General features: G+C 44.4%; 1 protein-coding gene across 1 annotated transcript in view; it reads right to left on the reverse strand.

Moving 5' to 3' along the window:
• The window catches only part of Cse1 (chromosome segregation 1), a 125,360-nt gene that overhangs the window by 35,211 nt on the left and 68,983 nt on the right, over positions 1–21,166 (reverse strand). Inside the window, exons 7-8 of the mRNA XM_080274211.1 lie at positions 19,991–20,128; positions 15,281–15,410 (exon numbers count right to left, since the gene is read on the reverse strand). Of these exons, the coding sequence (XP_080130337.1) occupies positions 15,281–15,410; positions 19,991–20,128 (268 nt within the window). The remainder of the gene's footprint in view (positions 1–15,280; positions 15,411–19,990; positions 20,129–21,166) is intronic.

The raw sequence follows: 21,166 nt of genomic DNA on the forward strand, positions 1-21,166 counted from the left end.
ACTTCTGACAGTGCCACAGGAGCCGATGCCGTGTTCAGAAAGGTACTTGGCGAGTTTTGGAGCTGTATAATAATTGTCCGTATACAGGACATGATTCTCGCCAAAGTACTTTTCCAAAAGCACTTTCACCACAGAACCAGAGAATCCAAGGAGGTCAGTCTTATCCAGGTCGACACTGCTGGCGGTGTAGATGACGAAGTCAAGGATGAACCCCGTCTTGCAGTCGCACAGCACGAAAAACTTGATTCCAAAGCGGTGGCGTTTGCTTGGAATGTACTGGACGAACCGAAGACGGCCCCTGAACAATACCAAAGACTCGTCAATCACGACTTTCTTGAAAGGGCGCAAGAACCTCGTAAACTTATCTTTGATCATGTTCAGGATTCCCCTCACTTTCCATAATGGGTCAGTTTGGGAAGGCTCATCATTATTCGCGAAGTGAAGATAAGTCATCAGCTGCCTAAAACGATCGCGGCTCATGTATTTATTGAATATTGGTGTTGGGCACAGCTCGTCGGAACCCCAGTACTCTTCCAACTTATGCTTCCAGTTGTGCGGCATAAGCAACATCAAGGCAATAAATACAAAAAGCTCGCGGATCGTCAAAGGCACCCATGATGCCATCCGCGACGTGGATGGCGTCGCAGCCTCACCTTCTTCTTCGCGAATTGGCGCACATTGCCCCTCGTACCTGTTGGTCTCGGTACAGATGTGCTCCATAACCTCGTCGTCAAGGAAGGCCAACAGGTAGTCAACACATTCACCATCGTCGTCCACAGGGAAGTCAGCCTGAAGTCCACACTCACTTTCGTCAAAGGGCAGATCTTCAGGCACAAAATCTGATCCCTCTGACCACACAAAAGCATCTAAAGTTCCCTGCCTAGGCTGGGAGGTGCTTGGGGCGGCGGGGGTGAGGCAGGTCGTGTGGGAGTGGGTGAGGCAGGCTGGGCAATAGTAGGTAAGGGAGAGGTTATCCCAGGCCGTGTTGGTGTTGTGGTGGTGGTGGTGGTGGTTGGAGGGAGATTATCGCTTGGGTCAAGGTCACCCGCGGTGGCGTGACTCCTGAGTTGCCTAGTGGGAGTTAGCCTAGGGGACTTAACTTTACTGACACGAACACTAGGCCTACGATAACCTCTCATACGTAACATTGCTCGTCTACTTCCCTTTCTCGGTGGTGATGGAGACTCCGATGACTCAGGAGACAGGACAGCAGACGAGGAGGACGAGAGAAGAGGGCTGGGAGAACGTGGCGGGCTTGCGGTGGTGTGGCGTGGCGTAGTGGACAATGGCGGTGCACTGCTGTCTCCGATCCTCTTCCTTTTCTCTCCCTTTCCATATTCGAGGCCCCTTTTCACCGGGGCCTTCCCTGTAGAGGTGCTGGGCACAGTCACAGTTTCCTCGGGCACAGAAATCATCACTTCAGGGGCTGAATCAGCACTCGATTGTGTCTCTGATTCAGCCAGGCTAGACAAAACACCCACGTCACTGCCGTAGTCCATAGAGGCTTTCAACAGTTCAGATGCTATGGCCGAGTCACTTAGCCCCTTGGTAGTCACTTGTAAAGTTTTGAAGGGCGTAGAGGTAACAAAACCCTTTTTCGGAGGGCTAGAAGGCACGGAACTAGAAGAGCTAGAGCCTGACATGGTGTCACCGTGGCAGATTTGCGTGGACTGACGCTAATCTGGGGCAAACCGCGCGAAAAAATGACAGTGTGACAACTGGGGAAACAAGCGTTTCCCAATAGCAAAAAGTGCTTGCGAGATGACGGCGCAGATTGACACGTATCAGCCATCCACGCGTTGCCATATCACACGACGAGGGAGGGCCGCGCATCGGTGCGTCCGTGGGTAAAAAAAATGAGACTTGGCAACAACCGAGGTCAGTAGTACAAAGGTCAAGTGTGCTAAAAGTAGCTCACGGGTGGCGGGACTGAGAGACAATACCAGCTTGAGCCTGCTTGCCCGCGGTTATTCAAAATTAACTCAAATCGCAAACGCGACGACCCGCCGTCTTGCCCTTTGGGCCGACCGTCGCAAAAGCGACGATCCGCGTTTTAGGGGTTAAGTCTCTTTTACCTCTTTCCAGAATATTTTCTTACATTCCCTCCACTTTACAGTCAAGCTCCTTCCAAATTCCTCATCCACTCTCTTCTTACTATCTTTTAACCATTTTCTTCCTTTCTACATATAACTCCCTCTTCTGTCTCTGAATTTCTTCCACGCCTCTGGTTCCCATCCACTCAATATATGCTTTCTACTTTTGCACCAATGTTTGTCTCATCTCTTCATTCCACCATGTTGTTCCTTGCAACCCCTTTCTTCTTCTCTTCACTCCATACACCACCTCACATGATGCAGACTTCTGTGGATATCTTGCACAAACCTTCCACCTCCCCCATTTGCTCCAATCACATTTAACCAATCGCTTCTCCACTTCATTCTTATATTCTGCCTTGTTTCCATCATCTTGCAACCTTTCTACCCTCCATGAATGGACAACTTCCTCCTGTCCTTCCCTCCTTCAGTTCATCCACTGCACTTGAACCTTGACTTTCACCACCACCATGTGGTGGTCAGAAAGTCCACTCCCCCAACCTCTGCATGCTCTTGCATCTATTACATACCTTCTCATTCTCTCATTCACACCCACATAATCAATCATTGCCTTCCATTCATTCAGTTCACTACCCACCCTTCTCATCACTGGCCATGTACACTTGTGGATCACTTTGCGCTTATAGATGGTACTGGCTATCACCAACCCCCTCCCCTCATAAATGTCCATTAAAGCACTGCCATTCTCATCCACTTCTGCAGGCACACCAACTACTCCATTCACCTTCACATACCCTACTTTTCCATTCATATCTCCGATCAAAAACACTCTCTCATTCCTTTTCAAACTTTTCCATGCATGCTTCCACATATGCCCAGAACTCTTCTTTCACCCTGCTCGCATGATCCTGCGTTGGCGCGCACGCGCGCACACACACACACACACACACACACAATCGCCCACATTTGTAATCCTACTTTCTATCTTACCCACACACTCCTTGAACCAACTGATCCACACTCTTTTATATTCTCCATCCATCTCTTGCACAAAACAAAAAATACTCCCTCTTTTGCCCTCTCATTCTCATCTACTCCCACATATATACTACATCCATACTCCCGCTCTCTCACCTCACCATTTAGTCTCAGTTAAATCATTTATGTCCACTTTCGCACCCTCAAGCATCTGGACAATCTCCCTTTCTCTCCCTTTTACCTCATCATTCACACCTTTTATATTCCAGGTTGCAATCCATACCATATCCTACGTTTGGTCCTGGGTTGTTACCCAACTGTCAGTCCTGTTCCAAAGCTTCTTGTCTGTATTTTTACCCCATAGACATACCAATGACAACCTGCAACATCATGCGTATGTCAACCTCTAATGTCAGTATGACGACTTTGCCCATCATCCGATGTAATCTCCAAAGAAATATTTAGGGAGTCGTCATTTTTGTTGGATGATGGGCAAAAGTGGGCAGAGCTAAGCCTGCCACAGCTGGTACGTGTGTGCTCACTTGGTTTGCTTGGCTCACTGTGGTGTGAGGTTCCTCACAGGTAGGACGTACACCTCTTGACCTCCCGCCGAAAATTTATGCTCCTTTTTCTCACATATACTGTATATGCTGCATTATTATTTAAGGAAGTACAACAATTAATGCATTATTGGAAAGAAAATTTATTCTGCTACGTACTGAAGCAAAAAATATTATTACTTCTTGATTTTTTTTTTTTTTTTTTTTTTTTTTTGGCGAATATTTTTTAAAGCAGTGTAAAACTTTAGCATGTCAGCTAACTTCTACTCACTTTTTTTGCATTTTATTTTGTATATATAGTCTTTTTGGACAATGTACGACAGAGCAAAAGTCTTCATCTTCAAAACGAGACCAAAGTGGCCTTTCTATGATGAATAGTAACTTTCCTACGAGTGTTAGAAGTAAAATATCTCTACGCGACTGTTCTGAAAGCTCTCGAGCAAGAGTTACATGCACAGCCGGAATTTACGCTCCTCATTTGACGTGAAAGGGTTAATTAGTTGTTTTCCGGGGAGGAGCGTTAACCCTCCGCCATCCCACTTGCTGACAGATTGGGAACACATGTTGGCTGGTTAAAAGGTTACCAACCAATGTTTTAAATGATTTTCTGGTTTACAGGATATCATTTGGCTTGCCACTCAATGAACAGCTACCGAGATTTTGTGTACCACTACACTGAGTGGATGATGGGTGCCCCCATCTGCTTGCAAAATGCCATCCTGCCCCCTTCCAAGCCAGGAGGTGAATAGTGCAGTTTTCTACTAAGATATTTCCTACCGTATTTTTTGGCCCATAAGACACTACACTGTGTGAGACACACCCTAATTTTGGAAGAGCATGTCTTTGGATTTTTGTCTTTATTCATAACACCCAACCACTAAAACCTTAGCTTGACATATTTACACAAATGTACGCTCACCTTTCAGTATCTCAATTCAGTAGTACAGTAATCCCCAAACTATTCGGACGCCCACTTTCCGGACACCCCACTTACCGGACATTTTGGTCCCAGGATTCAGTATTCCCAAACTTGCCCAAAAATCGCAAATTTTTTTTTTAAAATCCGACTTATTTCCCCCTGTAGTTTGAACTCAGCACGTGCAGCGTGGACCAGCTGTGTTTTACTGCATAGTTCCGCCGCCGTCCGCTAGAGTGCCCCAGCATCCCACTCACTTACCGACCGTCTCTTGTTGTGAGTGCACGCTCGTCATCACGGCCGCCCATGTGCTTGCTTTTGAGGTGGTAGCCTACTTGCTGCAGGCTCTGTTGCTGCTCTCCTGCCTCTTGTTCGTGTGCGTGATGATGGCCCCGCCGCCTGAGAAGAGGAAGAGAGTGGTTTTGACTCTGGAGAAGAGGGAGATATTGGACAAGGTGGACACGGGATGGTCAATCTCACGAATCCTCTGTGAATTCAACCTGGCACGATCTACTTTGTTTGACATCAAGATATCCTGCGACAAACTCATGCAGTACATGGCTGACTTCTTGTCAAAGAACAAACGCAACGTGGAGAGGAAGATGATGTTTACTCACTGGCATGCTGAAGTCGACCGTTCCACGTTGATTTGGTATCGACAGCAACGTCCTGTTGGTGTGCTGGTGTGTGGCACAGAGCTGAAGGCTGCTGCTGGGAAGTTTGCAAGGCTTCACGACACCCTAGACTTCAAGGTATCCGAGGGTTGGCTCTTTGCGTTCAAGTTACAACATGGCCTTACCAACCATAGGTCTCATGGTGAACCTTTGGATGCCAACGAGGATGGAGCAGAGGAGTTTCGACACAAGGTGAAGGGCTTGATTGACAGGGAGGGACTCACTCTTGGTCAAGTCTACAACGCTGATGAAACTTGTTTATTCTATCGCTCTTTGCCAACGAACACTCTAGCCGAGGAGACGGAGAAGCGTGTACCTGGCCGCATGTTCTCTAAGCAACGGATATCTGCTTTGTGTTGTGCCAATGCTAACGGCATGCACTGGCTTAAGCCCATCATTGTTGGCCGTGCAAAGCAGCCTCGGTGTCTTCGTGGGGTGATGGATCTCCTTCCTGTCGTCTGGCACCATACTTTGAAGGCATGGTTCACTGCCCAGATCTTCAAAGACTGGTTCCACTGCCATTTCATCAAGGAGGTCACCCATTACCAGAGGGAGAAACTGGGAATCCCGCACAACCAGGTAAAGGCCCTCCTTCTCCTCGATAATGCACCTGTCCACCTGTGTGACAAGGACTTGGTGGCTGAGAATGCCGCATTAGGTGCATGTTTATGCCACCTAATATGGCTGCTCTCATCCAACCAATGGACCAAGGAGTGATCGTGACAACGAAGAGGCTGTACTGAAGGAAGTTCCTGGACGAGGTGATGGTTGTTTTCGAGGACGAGGACGAGCACAGGGAGGGACGGGACATGCGAGGCCAGCAGACTTTGGAAAACCTTCGCCGCTACATCAAGTCTGTAATCTACAACTGGGCCAGTGCATGGAAGTCCCAGTCAAGACTCTAGAAAATGGTTGGTCTAGTCTGCTTCTCAGAACGGATATGGAGCACGATTTCCCAGGTTTTGACGTGGATGCCTTCCATGCACGTCTACGTGCACATGGCGACGATGTTGATGTGGACGAAGTGCGTGAATGGTTGGATGACAACGAGGGCTATCCTGGGTATCAAACCATGTCTGATATCGAGATTGCATCTTCAGTCGCAGGTGTCAGTACCCAGCCTGAAGATTCCGACGAGGACTCCTCTCAGCGTGACACTACTCCAGCCATCCCCAAGCTGAGCGCACTCTGGGAACACGTAGAGTTCATTCTCAATTACCTGGAACACCCGGACTGCGACAGGGAGATGGGGCCCTTGGGACTTGGGGAGGAAGTGCGTGGTTGCAGGCAGCGCATCATTAATCGCCAAAATCATCATTCCTTGCATTAATCAACCATTGACAGCTTTTTCGGACCTGTGACCCCCGCTGTGCTCAGCCCTGGCTCCACACCACTGCCTCCGCAAGACAGGTCCTCATCCTCCGAGCCACAGCCCAGCACATCAGCCACGGTGGAGTCGCCACTGGACGTGAGTTTGCGCCTCTCTTCAGAGTTGTCTGCAATGGGTAGTCCATCACCACGTCCCAGCGACACACCCCTAGGCCATCTGCATCAAGTACTCTCAAACTATGACAATGAATAAACAGCAAGAACAGAATTTACAGTGTTATAGAGTGAAAAGAAAAACAGTGCATAGTGTTAAGAAATTAGAATTCTGAGTGCAAAGACTTAAGTGCAGAGTGCAACACTGATTTTATTGACGTTCAATGGAGCACAAATTAGAATTGAGTGTGTAGTCAAGAAAATGGATTTATGAGTGCAAAGACAAGTGCAGAGTGCAACACTTATTTCATTAAGGTACAATGGAGCGCAAGTAAGGCCAGAGTGCGCAGTGTTAAGAGAATGAAATTCTAAGTGCAAATGACTAAGTTCAGTGCAAGACTTCATGTACAGTGTACTGCAGGTGCTTCAGGTACTCCTTTTTACTGTCAGAGTCTGAGAGGAGGCAGGTCATTCATCGAGATGACCAGAGACTTGTAAGTACCCAGAATGTTTCATAATGTACTGTATTTTCCATACTTACCTTTAAAACCTCATTTCACTCTTTTATGTCCCTTCTTGGTGTGAATAGGGTCTAAGGTGCTATGCATGTGGAGTAGGGAGGTGTTTTTCTGAGTTAGGCTACGTTAGGGTCCATAAGTACCAGTCCAGGAACCAGGGACTTGTTGTAAGAACCCAGAATGTTTAATATTGTATATACTCACCTCTAAAACCTCATTCTCTGGTTCTTTTGCATTTATTTCAGTCTTTTATGTCCCTTATTGGTGTGAATTGGGTCTTAAATAGGTGCTATGCATGTCCAGTAGGGAGTTGTATGGGCATTTTTCTGAGTCAGGGTAGGTTAGGGTCCACAAGTATAAGTTCAGGAGGCCGGGGCCCACTTTCCAGCTGAGACCACTTTCCGGACGTGCCTTTGGCTCTATTACGTCGGATAGTAGAGGAATTACTGTATTCTCTCTCAATACTTTCAGTACTAATGAATAAAAGATCTAAAATAATGAAAATTTGTACCAGTTGTACTTATAAACATTACAAATTAATTCAGTCCAACTTTCTTCTGTTTCTTTACTGAGTTTGAACTAGGCTGGTTTGTAAATACATATTCACCACTCAGTATACAGTATACAGTATATTCAATACTATTCATCAGTCTACTATATAAAAGTGAAATACTGTAACACAGTCATTCATTTGTCTATGTATATACAGTACATCAGAAATAGGAGCATTCGCGCTGAGTGGAAAATCTGCCAGACACCACCAGAAACTATGTCTCATTTTCATTTTGACGAGCTAAGGGGGTCTTAGTTAAACTTCAGTGGTCTTTTTCTGATCGATATTTACAATATTGGTTAAGCAAATACCTTTAAAAAAATGTAAATTACTCTTACTTGTGCTATTTCACCCAAAACAAAGCCGAAAAATTCGTATACAGGTATTTATATATTCTTCCCTAAGAAGGTTAAGACAGTATCTGCCAGTAAGACGGTTTTTGGACTGTATGAAGCAAAAAAGGTGTATGAATAATGACATTCGTATATAATCTGACTTCGTTTTCGTTTTTAAAGGCTCCAACATGCTTGCATGTGTCGGCCTTGGTCACCTAATGGCGGCTCTCCATGCTGCACGATCCATTGCAGCCTCCCTGTTCAGTCCCTTAACCCTAAGGTCACACTTAATGACCTCGTCCCATGTCTTTCTCGGTCTACCCCTCATAACCCCACCCCCAATATTAACACTTCTCACCTTCCTCACCCAACTATCATCCCCCATCCTCTCCACATGTCCAAACCACCTCAATCTACCTCTCCTCATCACAACACCAATACACTCCAGTCCCATCCTACCTCTCAACTCTTCCATTGTAAACCCAGCCCCTCCAGGCCTTGGACACAGGGACGCACTGCACATCCACCTAATCATTGTCATTTCTGTACGTCTGAGCCGGCGAATGTCTTCCTCCTTCACTGCCCAGGTCTCACTGCCATACAGCATTACACTCCTAACACACGCTGCATACAAAGACCCCTTAGCACGTAGGGAGAGCCCCCTCAATGTCAGGAGAGGCAAGAGCTCCCTGAACTTCTTCCAACCACTTCTCACCCTAGCCACAGAGCTAGCTCCAGCCCCACCTCCAGCACACAACATGTCTCCTAAATAACAAAGCTCTTCCACACACTCAAGAGATTCACCAGCAAGTTCAATTCTTTCACGTCTGACGATCTCCACCTGCTCACCCTGGCACGCCCGTACACATAAAATCAGCATTATCTCGCAGTCTACCTCTGATACCACTACATCTCTTATGCACCCATTTATCACACACACCGCACAAGATGGAATTACTTCCCACGCCCTTGTGGCAAACTGCACATGGCCACTCTCCCTCGTCTTTGACAGTACCGCCACCAACCCTAGATATCATCACTTTTGTTTTATCTGCATTTACCCTTAAACCCTTTTGCCCCATACCATCTCTCCACTTCCTAAACCTTTCCTCCGCCTCCCTTTCATTCTCTGCAATCAACACCAAATCATCAGCATACAACAACTCCCACGGGAGTCCGTTTCTAAAGTCACGTGAAAGGGCTTCAAGTACCATGATAAACAACATGGGACTCAAGACTGACCCCTGATGCACACCAACATTCACGGAAACTCATCACTCAAATCTCCATTCACTCTCACCTGGGTGTGAGCACCCACATACATGGCCATAACCACCCTAACCAGCCACTCCTCCAAGCCAAGCTTTCTCATTGCCCACTTCACCACCTCTCTAGGGACTCTGTCAAAGGCCTTTTCCAAATCAACAAAAACAAAATAAAGATCCCTTCTCCTACCAATATATAATTTCCTGAAGCTGTCGAACAATGAATATGGCATCAGTGGTCCCCCTACCTGGCATAAACCCAAACTGCATCTCATCAATATTCACTCTTTCTCTAATCATACCTTCTAAAACTCTCTCCATTACCTTCATTATCTGATCTAAAAGCTTTATACCTCTATAATTCCCTCTTTCCAGGGCATCACCCTTCCCTTTATACACATTTACAATTACACTCTTCAGCCAATCATCTGGGACAACACACTCATAAATAATCCTATTTATCAGGTCAGTGACTAAACTCACCCCTATATCGCCTGAGGCCTTCAACATTTCGGCAGTCAACCCAGACACACCTGGTGCCTTCCCCACCCTCATCCTGCCTATTGCCTCACTCACAGTAGCAGTATCAATCAAAGGCCAAGGGCCAGACACTGGATCTGCTGGCTCCAAACCTTCCCTGTCCCAGTCAAACTCCTCATTCAACAACCGGTTATAATGCTCTCTCCATGCATCTTTAATATCCTCACTGTTCACCACTACCCTTCCTTCATCATTCTTCACACACTGCTCACCTATGATATCCCGATTATCCCTCTTCACCTGACCTGCCACCCTAAATATATTTTTCCTTTCCCCATGATTTAGGTTATCAAGTAATTGTCTCTGTGACTCAGACTTTGCCCTGTATACCTCTCTCCTAGCCCTACGCTTGGCAGCCAAATATTCCTCTTTGCTACCACCCTTCTTCCATTCCCGGAAAAGCCTTCTTTTCTCCTTAATTGCAGCTTCTACACCCTCATCCCACCATGAAGTTACTTTATGTCTTGGTGGTCCTCTTGTCCAGCCGCATGTTACATCAGTAACTCTCAAGAAATTGTTCTTGAGGGCTCTGTACTGTTCATTAACGCCTCTGTCTACAGCTCCCTGTTCAGCCACCACTCTCCTCAACTCGCTATAGAAGGCATCCCTTACTACTTGGTACAAAAAATAGCAAATATGGTCTATCCATAGTTTAATATCTATTAGATTCGAAGCCTAGCGCTTCGAGGTACGAAGAAAGCCAGCTGATGGAGTATGTCACACACCGAGGAAAGACACGACTGTTTTGGTTTGCTTGGAAAACTTGTTGTACCGGAGGCAAATATCGACATGCTTTCTTGAAGTGAATTAAGTTTTATTCTTACTCACAGGGAGTTTAATGTGTTAGTATGAATTATAATCAACTATTATTGTTGGTTAAAGAAATACATATATATTTCTATGCATGCATAAACCAGGCTGTGAAATATTTTTTATATTACTATATTTTTTCATGCTGCATTGACAGAGCACAGTTTTATAGAGAAGAAATAGAATATTTACATATTTTTACAATATATACGATGCATGAAAAAGGCCATTCAATCATTGCCTGACGTGATTTTTTTTTCCGTCCGAAAAATTAAAATACCAGTGATATCTGGCATTTCCCCAGTCGCGCGAACGCTCCTATTGCATCTGTCCACTCTTCTTCTCTGTTGAGCTTGACCCAGCTGGGTTTGTCCTCAGTTCACTTGATAGCATGCAGATAGACCAGGTGGAAGCACAACCTGTACGCAAACACATGAGTTGTAGCTGTCCAAAAATTTTCTTTTCCTAACTCTTCAGGCACACCTTGTTATTCACATTCCATCAAGAGTTTTTGTTAAATGCAGTAGGATCTCGTCAATAACGTCTAATTGGTGCCAGAAAAACGCCGTTATATGTGAAAACGTTATTTGTGTGACGTTAAAATACATGTGTAAAGGGTTTAATGCTGCTGCCACCCCTTAACTTTTATCCATTTTTCCCATTTGGAGCCTTCCTATCACTACTTCTTTTAGATGAAATAATATTAGTTATTAACCCCTTAACCGCGGGGCGCCACTTTCGTGACGCTTGGGAGCAAGGGATAATACCGCAGGGCGTCACTTTTGTGATTCTGTGTTATTTTGAATTCGCCCGGGTTTTCAAGTGGTGGCTTGTATCATCTATCAGTACTGCCAATGTCCAACACTAGTCAGCACTCCTAATCTCATCTGTACTCCCATCCATTGTTGACAATTTAGCCATTTCTCCCCGTTCTTGACTCCCCTCCCTACCTCCCCTCCATTACCCTATCCTCTGGCCTGCCTGGCTGTGCTACACTAAGTAAATCTTCCCTGGAATTTTTCACTGATTTCATCCATTGAAATAAGCCCTATGCCCTATTCTTATACCAAATAATATATACAAGAAAGAAATAAGGTAAGTGAGAGTGCCATACACCTAGAATTGGCTAATTATCACCTGACAACACCTCACGTGCACTCGTTCGCTAATTTTCGCTGTTTATTTCCTCTTGAAATATGCCGTATAATCTATTTTCGTAATAAAAAGAAATATAAAAAAGGAAGGGAGAAGTGATATTTACATTCACCTGGAACTACCTAATTTATTATGTATTGTCTTGGTTTCCTGCCATCATTTCATTGCTATATATTAGCAGGTCTCACAAGGCTGAAGTTGGCAGTATTGTACTCACCCTAGCCAGGTGGCAGGAGGCCACCACTATCAGTTCACTGTCATCTTTCAAGGTGAAAGTATGTCGGATTCGCTCCTGCTAACTTCCGCCGCTTTTTAGCCCCGTGCAAGGGCCCTGTGACCTTTACCCCCTACTAAACCTCGTGTGGGAAGAGGTAAAGGCCTGACAATTGAAAGAGAGTGACTACGATCTTTCTGTTGAGTAAAACAGTGCAAGTGTAATGTGTAAATAATGTGTAAACAGCAAGTGAAAGCAATGAATGTAAATACAAGTGAACAGTGGAAGAGTTTTATAAGTTACTTCAAGTGACAGTGCATAACACAGTGTAAATAAAATAGAAATGTAAATAATGTAAATAAAATAGAGAACGCAAATAGAAATGTAAATGAGTAATATTATACGAATACGAGTATATATACTAGGAGTAATGAAAGTGAAAGTTTCACTCTAGCATGTATGAATACTATGAGTTATGAGAGTGAAGGTGAAAGTGACATTCACTCTCAATGCTAGTATACAGGACGAGAAAGTGAATGCTACGTATTTTACTGAAAGAAATTGAATCCCTAGTGACAATAAACTACTATTACTGAAGGAAACTTATGGATAAAGACTGTAGATATATATGTGTTATATAGTAACAGAAATATAAACTGTGAGTTTTTATGAATAATGACACCACCAACGGCGAACGATCGGAAGTGGGATGGTCATACGCCCTCGTAATTCTCATTGCTTTCACTTTTTTTTTTTTTTTTTTGGAGTATGGATTCCAAACTATTTGAGAATAATAGAATAGTGTTTCTAGTGATAATATCAGGCTGTGGTAATCATATTACGAGTTGTCGGGAAGTGTAAAGTGGAGACTTCGTTACCCAACTTCAGAGGTCTCCACAAGTCCTACGGTACTCGACGAAGGCTCAACAAACACCCCAGGAGAAAGCTGAAGGTATGTGCCATAAGCATATGTGATTTTAATATTCTAGGACTAATAGCTGATTTTTGGCAAATATTTTTAGAGAGTCTGTTGGAGCGCGAATATGCCCGCGGAAGCCGCAAGTCAAAGCAAAACAAGCCCGCGGTTTAAGGGTTAAATCATCATAAGGAACATAAAACTCACCTTAAAGGAGTTAAGGAAGTGTTTGGTGTGATGACTGTTTTAAGGCTTGCGCATGGAGGCTACTGCGCCGCACCCCCTGACCCTTTGCTGGCTTCGTCCTCACTCCTGTCTCTCATGCCATGGTCACCCACTTCCATCAACACTTCATCAAACCCCACAAAATCAAAATCTTCAGGAAAGTCCCCAATTTCATCATCTACTCAACCTCTCTCTGTTGTTTTTCCTTGGCTGGCCGGCGTTGTAAAAGAACGCGAGTGTTGAGTGACTGATGGCGGGCACTCACTCGTTCGTGATACTGTTTCTGTTATTCTCTTGAAATTTGAATTACAAGTCCAATCATCAGTCATTAATTCTGATGGCCACTCTCTTTCCATCTCTGCAGACCTGAGTTGTGGCAGAAGTGCCGACCAGGCACGTTTAAACTTTGCCAATGTTGTATTATTCCAGGCTTTGACGAAGAAACTTACTGCCTGTCGAATGTTTATTTCTTCCAAAATGCAGCAACAATCATTGCGGTGGGGACTGCAGATATGCTACATGCAGCAGGTGAGTCTGCTGGGCTGTGGTGGTGGAGGGGAAGGCAGCTAGTGAGTCAGGTAGGGCAGTGAAGGTGGAGGGGATTATGGCAGGCGAGCCATCGGTGGTGGCGAGGGGAGGATCTTCCAGTTCCTCCTCGCTACTGCTCACATTTTCGACAATATCCTTCGTCTATTATGGTTTGTCTATTTCATTTCTCATCTTGTTCTAGACATATCTGCAGTATAACAACTTGACATTCGAGAAATAACCATTAATCAAGTGAATCCAAATGTTAATATACTGCAGAAACTGGGTATCTATTCTAATTTACCATTACTGTCAAACACATTATTGTCAAAGTCGTTACTGGCGAGATCCTACTGTTTCTTATTGTATATTCTGTCAATGATAGGAAATTTATAGGATAAATATCTGAATATGTGGCTGTTTTGAATAGAACCAAAGCTAACTCCAGTCAAAGCTCATGATATTCATCTCTGAAGATGCTTTTTTTTTTTTTTTTTTCTTTTTTTTTTTTTTTTTTAAGTACAGTACTTACTCTTATGGAAAAAATGCATCTTATATACTGAAAACTTTGGTAATCTCTAAATTTTGCAAGTTTATGTACAATTTCATTCATTCGTTCATCACTTAATCCTGTGTTGCCCCATGAGGAGCGTAGGAGCCCGGGGCTACCCAAGTTGGTCGAGACATTTAAGATATTAATATGAGAGTGACCAGCCTCACTCATCCCTAAGTGGCATTATGTGAGCAATAAACCTGAACCATCCCTTGGATATAAACCTACACAGGCTTAATCAGATTGGAGCACCTTAATTACCCACTAAACCATCAGACACCATAATTTGGTTATATGGTTACCACCTAGCATAGTAATGGTTTCCTGGTGTACAGGAAACCACTTGGCTTGTCACTCAGTGTAGAGTCACCCATAGGCAGAAGGAAGAGGAAAGAATGAAAAAAAGAAAGACAGAAGAGAGTGTAAAGTCACTCACTGGCTGCTCCAAACAATACAGAAAACATAAAAACAACATGAAAACAAGAATTGTCCTATCATGGAAGGGTGACTGCAATCGGTCAGGCCATTATCAGAATTTGAGGAGGTTGGCACCAAAAATCATGCCAGTGACCATTCAGCTCCTGGCCTGCAAGGCAGAAGGATGGCATTCCACAAGCAGCTCTGCCAGGACTGGTGGTGCAACTAGATTTATCATTATTTCCCCCCCATCAGGAACACAGGAAGCCCAACAGTTCAGGAGAAGGTAACCAGCTTTGCTCACCCCTGAATGGCATTATGCAAACAATAAACTTTAACCAACCTCTTCCTGGCTCAATCAAGTTGGAATGCTTGGAATGCCCTGACTCATTAAACCACCAAGTGCCATTTGGTTATAGGGGTACCATCAAACGTAGGCAATGGTTTTCTGATTTACCAGAAACCATTTGGCTTGTCATTCATTGTAGAGTCACCCAAAGGCAGCATTACACAGAGTGGATGATGGAAATAAAAGATCAACACAAACAAGCAGATTCTCCCACTCTCTCAAGCTTTATCCAGCTTACCTCTGAGGTGCATGTTTGGTAGTATGACCTTCTCACAGATGCCTGATAAAACCTGTTCATTCTCAAAGAGCCCCTTGCTATGATCACGCTCCGCCACAGCACAAAGAAACTGAATGGCATGGCTCACCATCTGTGTGGGACAAACAGAATTATATAACATCTCCAATACAACAACTGAGAGTCAATTATTTGGCATACAATCCACTGGCTAGTACTTCACAAATTTACCAGCCAGATAAAAAATATGATGGCTATCAATGAATACCTTCATACAAAAGTTATTATTTTTTAAATTTCCACAACTTCCAAACTTCCACTTGTGTTACAGTAGTCCACGCAGAAAATAACTAAAATATAACATGCACAAATAGTTTCCTTAGTGCGTTTGTACTGCACAACTCAAATTTATAATACTTGTAATTAAACATTACACAAACCAAATTACAGTAACACAAAAAAAATAAAATAAAATATCAGTTTATTGTTCCAAAATGCATTACATTATTAAAGTAGACCCTCATTATATGATGAACTGGTATGCAATAAATCGTTTATAGAATGATGAAAAAGTCTGAATCCTTTTCCAATATACAAGAGCATTTTCACTTACTGTATACAGTAAAACCTCAATAAGTCGACCTTGCAGAAGGCGGAATTTCCGGTACGTCGAACTCTGGCCGAGGTGTGACGATGTTTAATTAAAGGGTTATACAGTAACCTCTCAAATAATATGAGGGTTAGGAGAGCCGCCATTAGGTGACCAAGGCCGACACATGCAAGCATGTTGGAGCCTTTAAAAACGAAAACGAAAACGAAAACGTTCCTGGAGAGGTCGCGTTAGTTAAAAACACGTTGTTTAAACATAATTTTCCCATTAAGAAACAATGGTAATATTGAGGGTTACGTTCCTGGACTCTGGGAAAGTCTACCCATTTGGAGAGTTATGGTACTCTAAACGTAAAAGCAACAATATTAATTTGAAGGAAAATCCACGTAAAAAACAAAAACAGTATAAGTGAAGAGGGATAATCGGGATATTATGGGTGAGCTGTGTGTGAAGAACGATGAAGGAAGGGTAGTGGTGAACAGTGAGGATATTAAAGATGCATGGAGAGAGCATTATAACCGGTTGTTGAATGAGGAGTTTGACTGAGACAGGGAAGGTTTGGAGCCAGCAGATCCAGTGTCTGGACCTTGGCCTTTGATTGATACTGCTACTGTGAGTGAGGCAATAGGCAGGATGAGGGTGGGGAAGGCACCAGGTGTGTCTGGGTTGACTGCCGAAATGTTGAAGGCCTCAGGTGATATAGGGGTGAGTTTAGTCACTGACCTGATAAATAGGATTATTTATGAGTGTGTTGTCCCAGATGATTGGCTGAAGAGTGTAATTGTAAATGTGTATAAACGGAAGGGTGATGCCCTGGAAAGAGGAAATTATAGAGGTATAAAGCTTTTAGATCAGATAATGAAGGTAATGGAGAGAGTTTTAGAAGGTACAATTAGAGAAAGAGTGAATATTGATGAGATGCAGTTTGGGTTTATGCCAGGTAGGGGGACCACTGATGCTATATTCATTGTTCGACAGCTTCAGGAAAAATATATTGGTAGGAGAAGGGATCTTTATTTTGTCTCTGTTGATTTGGAAAAGGCCTTTGACAGAGTCCCTAGAGAGGTGGTGAAGTGGGCAATGAGAAAGCTTGGCTTGGAGGAGTGGCTGGTTAGGGTGGTTATGGCTATGTATGTGGGTGCTCACACCCAGGTAAGAGTGAATGGTGATTTGAGTGATGAGTTTTCCATGAATGGTGGTGTGCATCAGGGGTCAGTCTTGAGTCCCATGTTGTTTATCATGGTACTTGAAGCCCTTTCACGTGACTTCAGAAACGGACTCCTTTGAGAGTTGTATGCTGATGATTTGGTGTTGACTGCAGAGAATGAAAGGGAGGCGGAGGAAAGGTTTAGGAAGTGGAGAGATGGTATGGGGCACAAGGGTTTAAGGGTCAATGCAGATAAAACAAAAGTGATGATATCTAGGGTTGGTGGCGGTACTGTCAAAGACGAGGGAGAGTGGCCATGTGCAGTTTGCCACAAGGGTGTGGGAAGTAATTCCATCTTGTGCGGTGTGTGTGATAAATGGGTGCACAAGAGATGTAGTGGTATCAGAGGTAGACTGCGAGATAATGCTGATTTTATGTGTACGGCGCGTCGGGGTGAGCAGGTGGAGATTGTCAGACGTGAAAGGATTGAACTTGCTGGTGAATCTCTTGAGTGTGTGGAAGAGTTTTGTTATTTGGGAGACATATTGTGTGCTGTAGGTGGGGCTGGAGCTAGCTCTGTGGCTAGGGTAAGAAGTGGTTGGAAGAAGTTCAGGGAGCTCTTGCCTCTCCTGACATTGAGAGGACTCTCCCTACGTGCTAAGGGGTCTTTGTATGCAGCATGTGTTAGGAGTGTAATGCTGTATGGTAGTGAGACCTGGGCAGTGAAGAAGGAAGATATTCGCCGGCTCAGACGTACAGAAATGACAATGATTAGGTGGATGTGCAGTGCGTCCCTGTGTCCAAGGCCTGGAGGGGCTGGGTTTACGATGGAAGAGTTGAGAGGTAGGATGGGATTGGAGTGTATTGGTGCTGTGATGAGGAGAGGTAGATTGAGATGGTTTGGACATGTGGAGAGGATGGGGGATGATAATTGGGTGAGGAAGGTGAGAAGTGTTAATACTGGGGGTGGGGTTATGAGGGGTAGACCGAGAAAGACATGGGATGAGGTCATTAAATGTGACCTCAGGATTAAGGAACTGAACAGGGAGGCTGCAATGGATCATGCAGCGTGGAGAGCCGCCATTAGGTGACCAAGGCCGACACATGCAAGCATGTTGGAGCCTTTAAAAACAAAAACGAAAACGTCTCTTATGTACCCACTTACCACAAACACTGCATACGATGGAGTTACTTCCCACACCCTTGTGACTAGCTGCACATGGCCTCACTTTCTCTTCTTGAAAGTACCAACACCAGCCCTAGATATCAGCACAAATGTCATCATCATCACTATCATCCGGACCTCCTTTCCCACCCTAGGGCAGGGTAAGGAGCACAACTGTTTTATCCGTATTTACTCTCTAACCCTTGTGCCTCATTACGTCTCTCCTTTTCCTAAATCCTTCTTCCACCTCCCTTTCATTCTCTGCAGTCAACACCAAGTCATCAGGACACAATATCTTCCATGGGAGTCCATTTCTGAAGTCACATGAAAGAGCTTCAAGCACCATGAAAAACAATAAGGGACTCAAGACTGACCCCTGATGCAGGCCAACATTGAAGGAAAACTCATCACTCAAATCTTTCACTCTCACCTCAGTGTGAGCACCCACATACATAGCCAAAACCACTCTAACCAGCCACTCCTCACTCCTAAGCTTTCTCATGTGTGAAATTATATAAAACTTGCTGCATAAATAATCTGAACTGTAATAGCCTAATCTTGGGCCTTTTCATGCCCCAGATCCTCTGGAGCCCCCAGACAGGGAATAATGAACACCCTCCCCCCCACTCAGATATTGTTACAAAAATCTTGGCCACTCTTTCTCCTAAAACCCATTAAAGTTACAGACTGCACACAGTGTATCCAAAACACAGCACATAAAACACTTTATCAGTTCTGTGCACTCCAACTGAGAGATCATTAAACACCCTTTACAGCAATTATGCATCTATCTATTTATCTATTGAGCCACAAACAAATCGCCTCCACGTCGCCCTGTCCCCCGCCATTTCACTGCCCTGCTCCCACCTCACACCCCCCTCTGTCATATACCTCTCCACCCCATCCCTCCGTTTCATCAAGGCCTCCCCCTCCACCTCACTCACATACACTCTCCTCGTCAGTCTCTCACCCTCCATCCTTTCCATGTGGCCAAACCACCTCAGAGTGTTCCTCCTAATGCTTCCTATCACATCCACATCCACATCACAATGCTCCTTTATATCCTCATTTGTCAGCCTATCTCTCCATCTGACTCCACAGGCTCCTCTTAAATAACTCATTTCCACTGCTCTCATTCTTGACTTGTGTCCTTCCAACAATGTCCAAGCTTTACTTCCATACATTAGAGTTGGTATCACAATACTGTCATGTAGTAACTTTTTCACTTCCATGCTCACTTCCCTGTTTCTTATCACTCCTTTCAATGAACCAGCAACCTTTCTTCCTTGTTGTACCTTTTCAAGCACTTCACCCTCCAAACTTCAATCCTTACTCATCACACTACCCAGATACTTAAATGTACTCACATTTTCCATTTCCTCACCATCCAACCTCACTGTACATTCACTGACTTCACCTCTCTCAAAGACCATCACTTTACTCTTCCCTGCATTCACCTTTAGATTCCGTTTCTTACACACTCTCCCAAACTCATCCACAAAGCCTTGCAGCTCCCCTTCGTCTTCACTCAACAACACAGTATCATCCGCAAACAACAGTACAGGGAGTTTCCAAACACTACCCTCTCTCACCAGGGCCACTCTAACATCCACTGCCCTACCTTGTACCTCTTTTATTACCCCATCCATGAACAAATTGAACAACCATGGAGACACGACACATCCCTGTTTCAACCCAACCTTCAATGAGAAAAAATATGCATCAAAGGGAAAAATTCTTCGAACCCACCCTCCTGTATATAGGACTACTCCTTAACCCTAATAAAGTTACCTGATCATATTTGATATCAAGTGTTGTGGTGGAGAGGAGGTTCCACACAACTGTCACAAAGTTTTCAATGAAGGGTTCAAACTCTTCACGGTACTTAGCAGCATAGAGGGTGATGTTCTCACACACCTGGCTCTTGACCTGGAAAAATATGAAAAAAAGTGTCAATATGAAGGACGAATATTTATGTGCTTTAACAAATATCAAATAACTGCATTACATGTTAACAATGATATGACTGTTTTAGTAACATCAAAGGTTCTTTTGAAGAATCAGGCTAAAGACTATCTTAACTACATTTAAATCTTCAAACTGTTCTCTGTTCAGTGGGGAACCTTTCCTGTGTCTTATCTACCAGCAATCTACTACCTCACCGTACACTACCACCACCTTAAAGCCTGCTGCAAGACATTACTCTCATGGTAGTGTTTCCCAGATTGGTGGGTGTCTGGTACCCATTTCATCGTTTGTTCGTTTTGAAGGCTCCAACATGCTTGCATACATTGGCCTTGGTCACCTAATGGCGGCATTCCATGCTGCTCGATCACTGGCAGCTTCCCTATTTAGTCCCTTATCCCTCAGGTCACAGTCAATGACCTCATCCCAGGTTTTCTTTCGGTCTACCTCTCGCTACCCTACCCCCAACATTAATACTTCTCACTTTCGGTACCCAATTATCATTCCCCATCCTCTCCACATGCCCGAACCATCTCAATCCACACCTCCTCATCACAACACCAATACAATCCAGTCCCAACCTACCTCTCAATCTTCCATTGTAAACCTAGTCCCCCCAGGCCTCCCACTCAGGGACACACTGCTCATCCACCTAATCACTGCCATTTCTGTATGTTTGAGCCTGCAAATATCCTCTTCTTTTACTGCCCAGGTCTCACTACCAAACAGCATTACACTTCTAACACATACCACATACAAAGATTCCTAAGCACAGAGGAGTGCCTTCTCAGTGGCAGGAGGGGCAACAGCTCCCTAACTTCTTCCAACCACTCCTCACTCTAGCCACTGAGCCAGTTCCAGCCCCACCTCCAACACATAACATGTCTCCAAAATAACATAACTCTTCCAGACACTCAAGAGACTCACCAACAAGTTCAATCCTATCACACCTGACAATCGCCACATGCTCTGCCCGACACACTGCACACATGAAATGAGCAT

This window comes from Coenobita brevimanus, chromosome 57 (genome assembly GCF_032717465.1).
Source record: "Coenobita brevimanus isolate Jiangsu-jjx chromosome 57, ASM3271746v2, whole genome shotgun sequence".
Taxonomy (NCBI): Eukaryota; Metazoa; Arthropoda; class Malacostraca; order Decapoda; family Coenobitidae; genus Coenobita; species Coenobita brevimanus.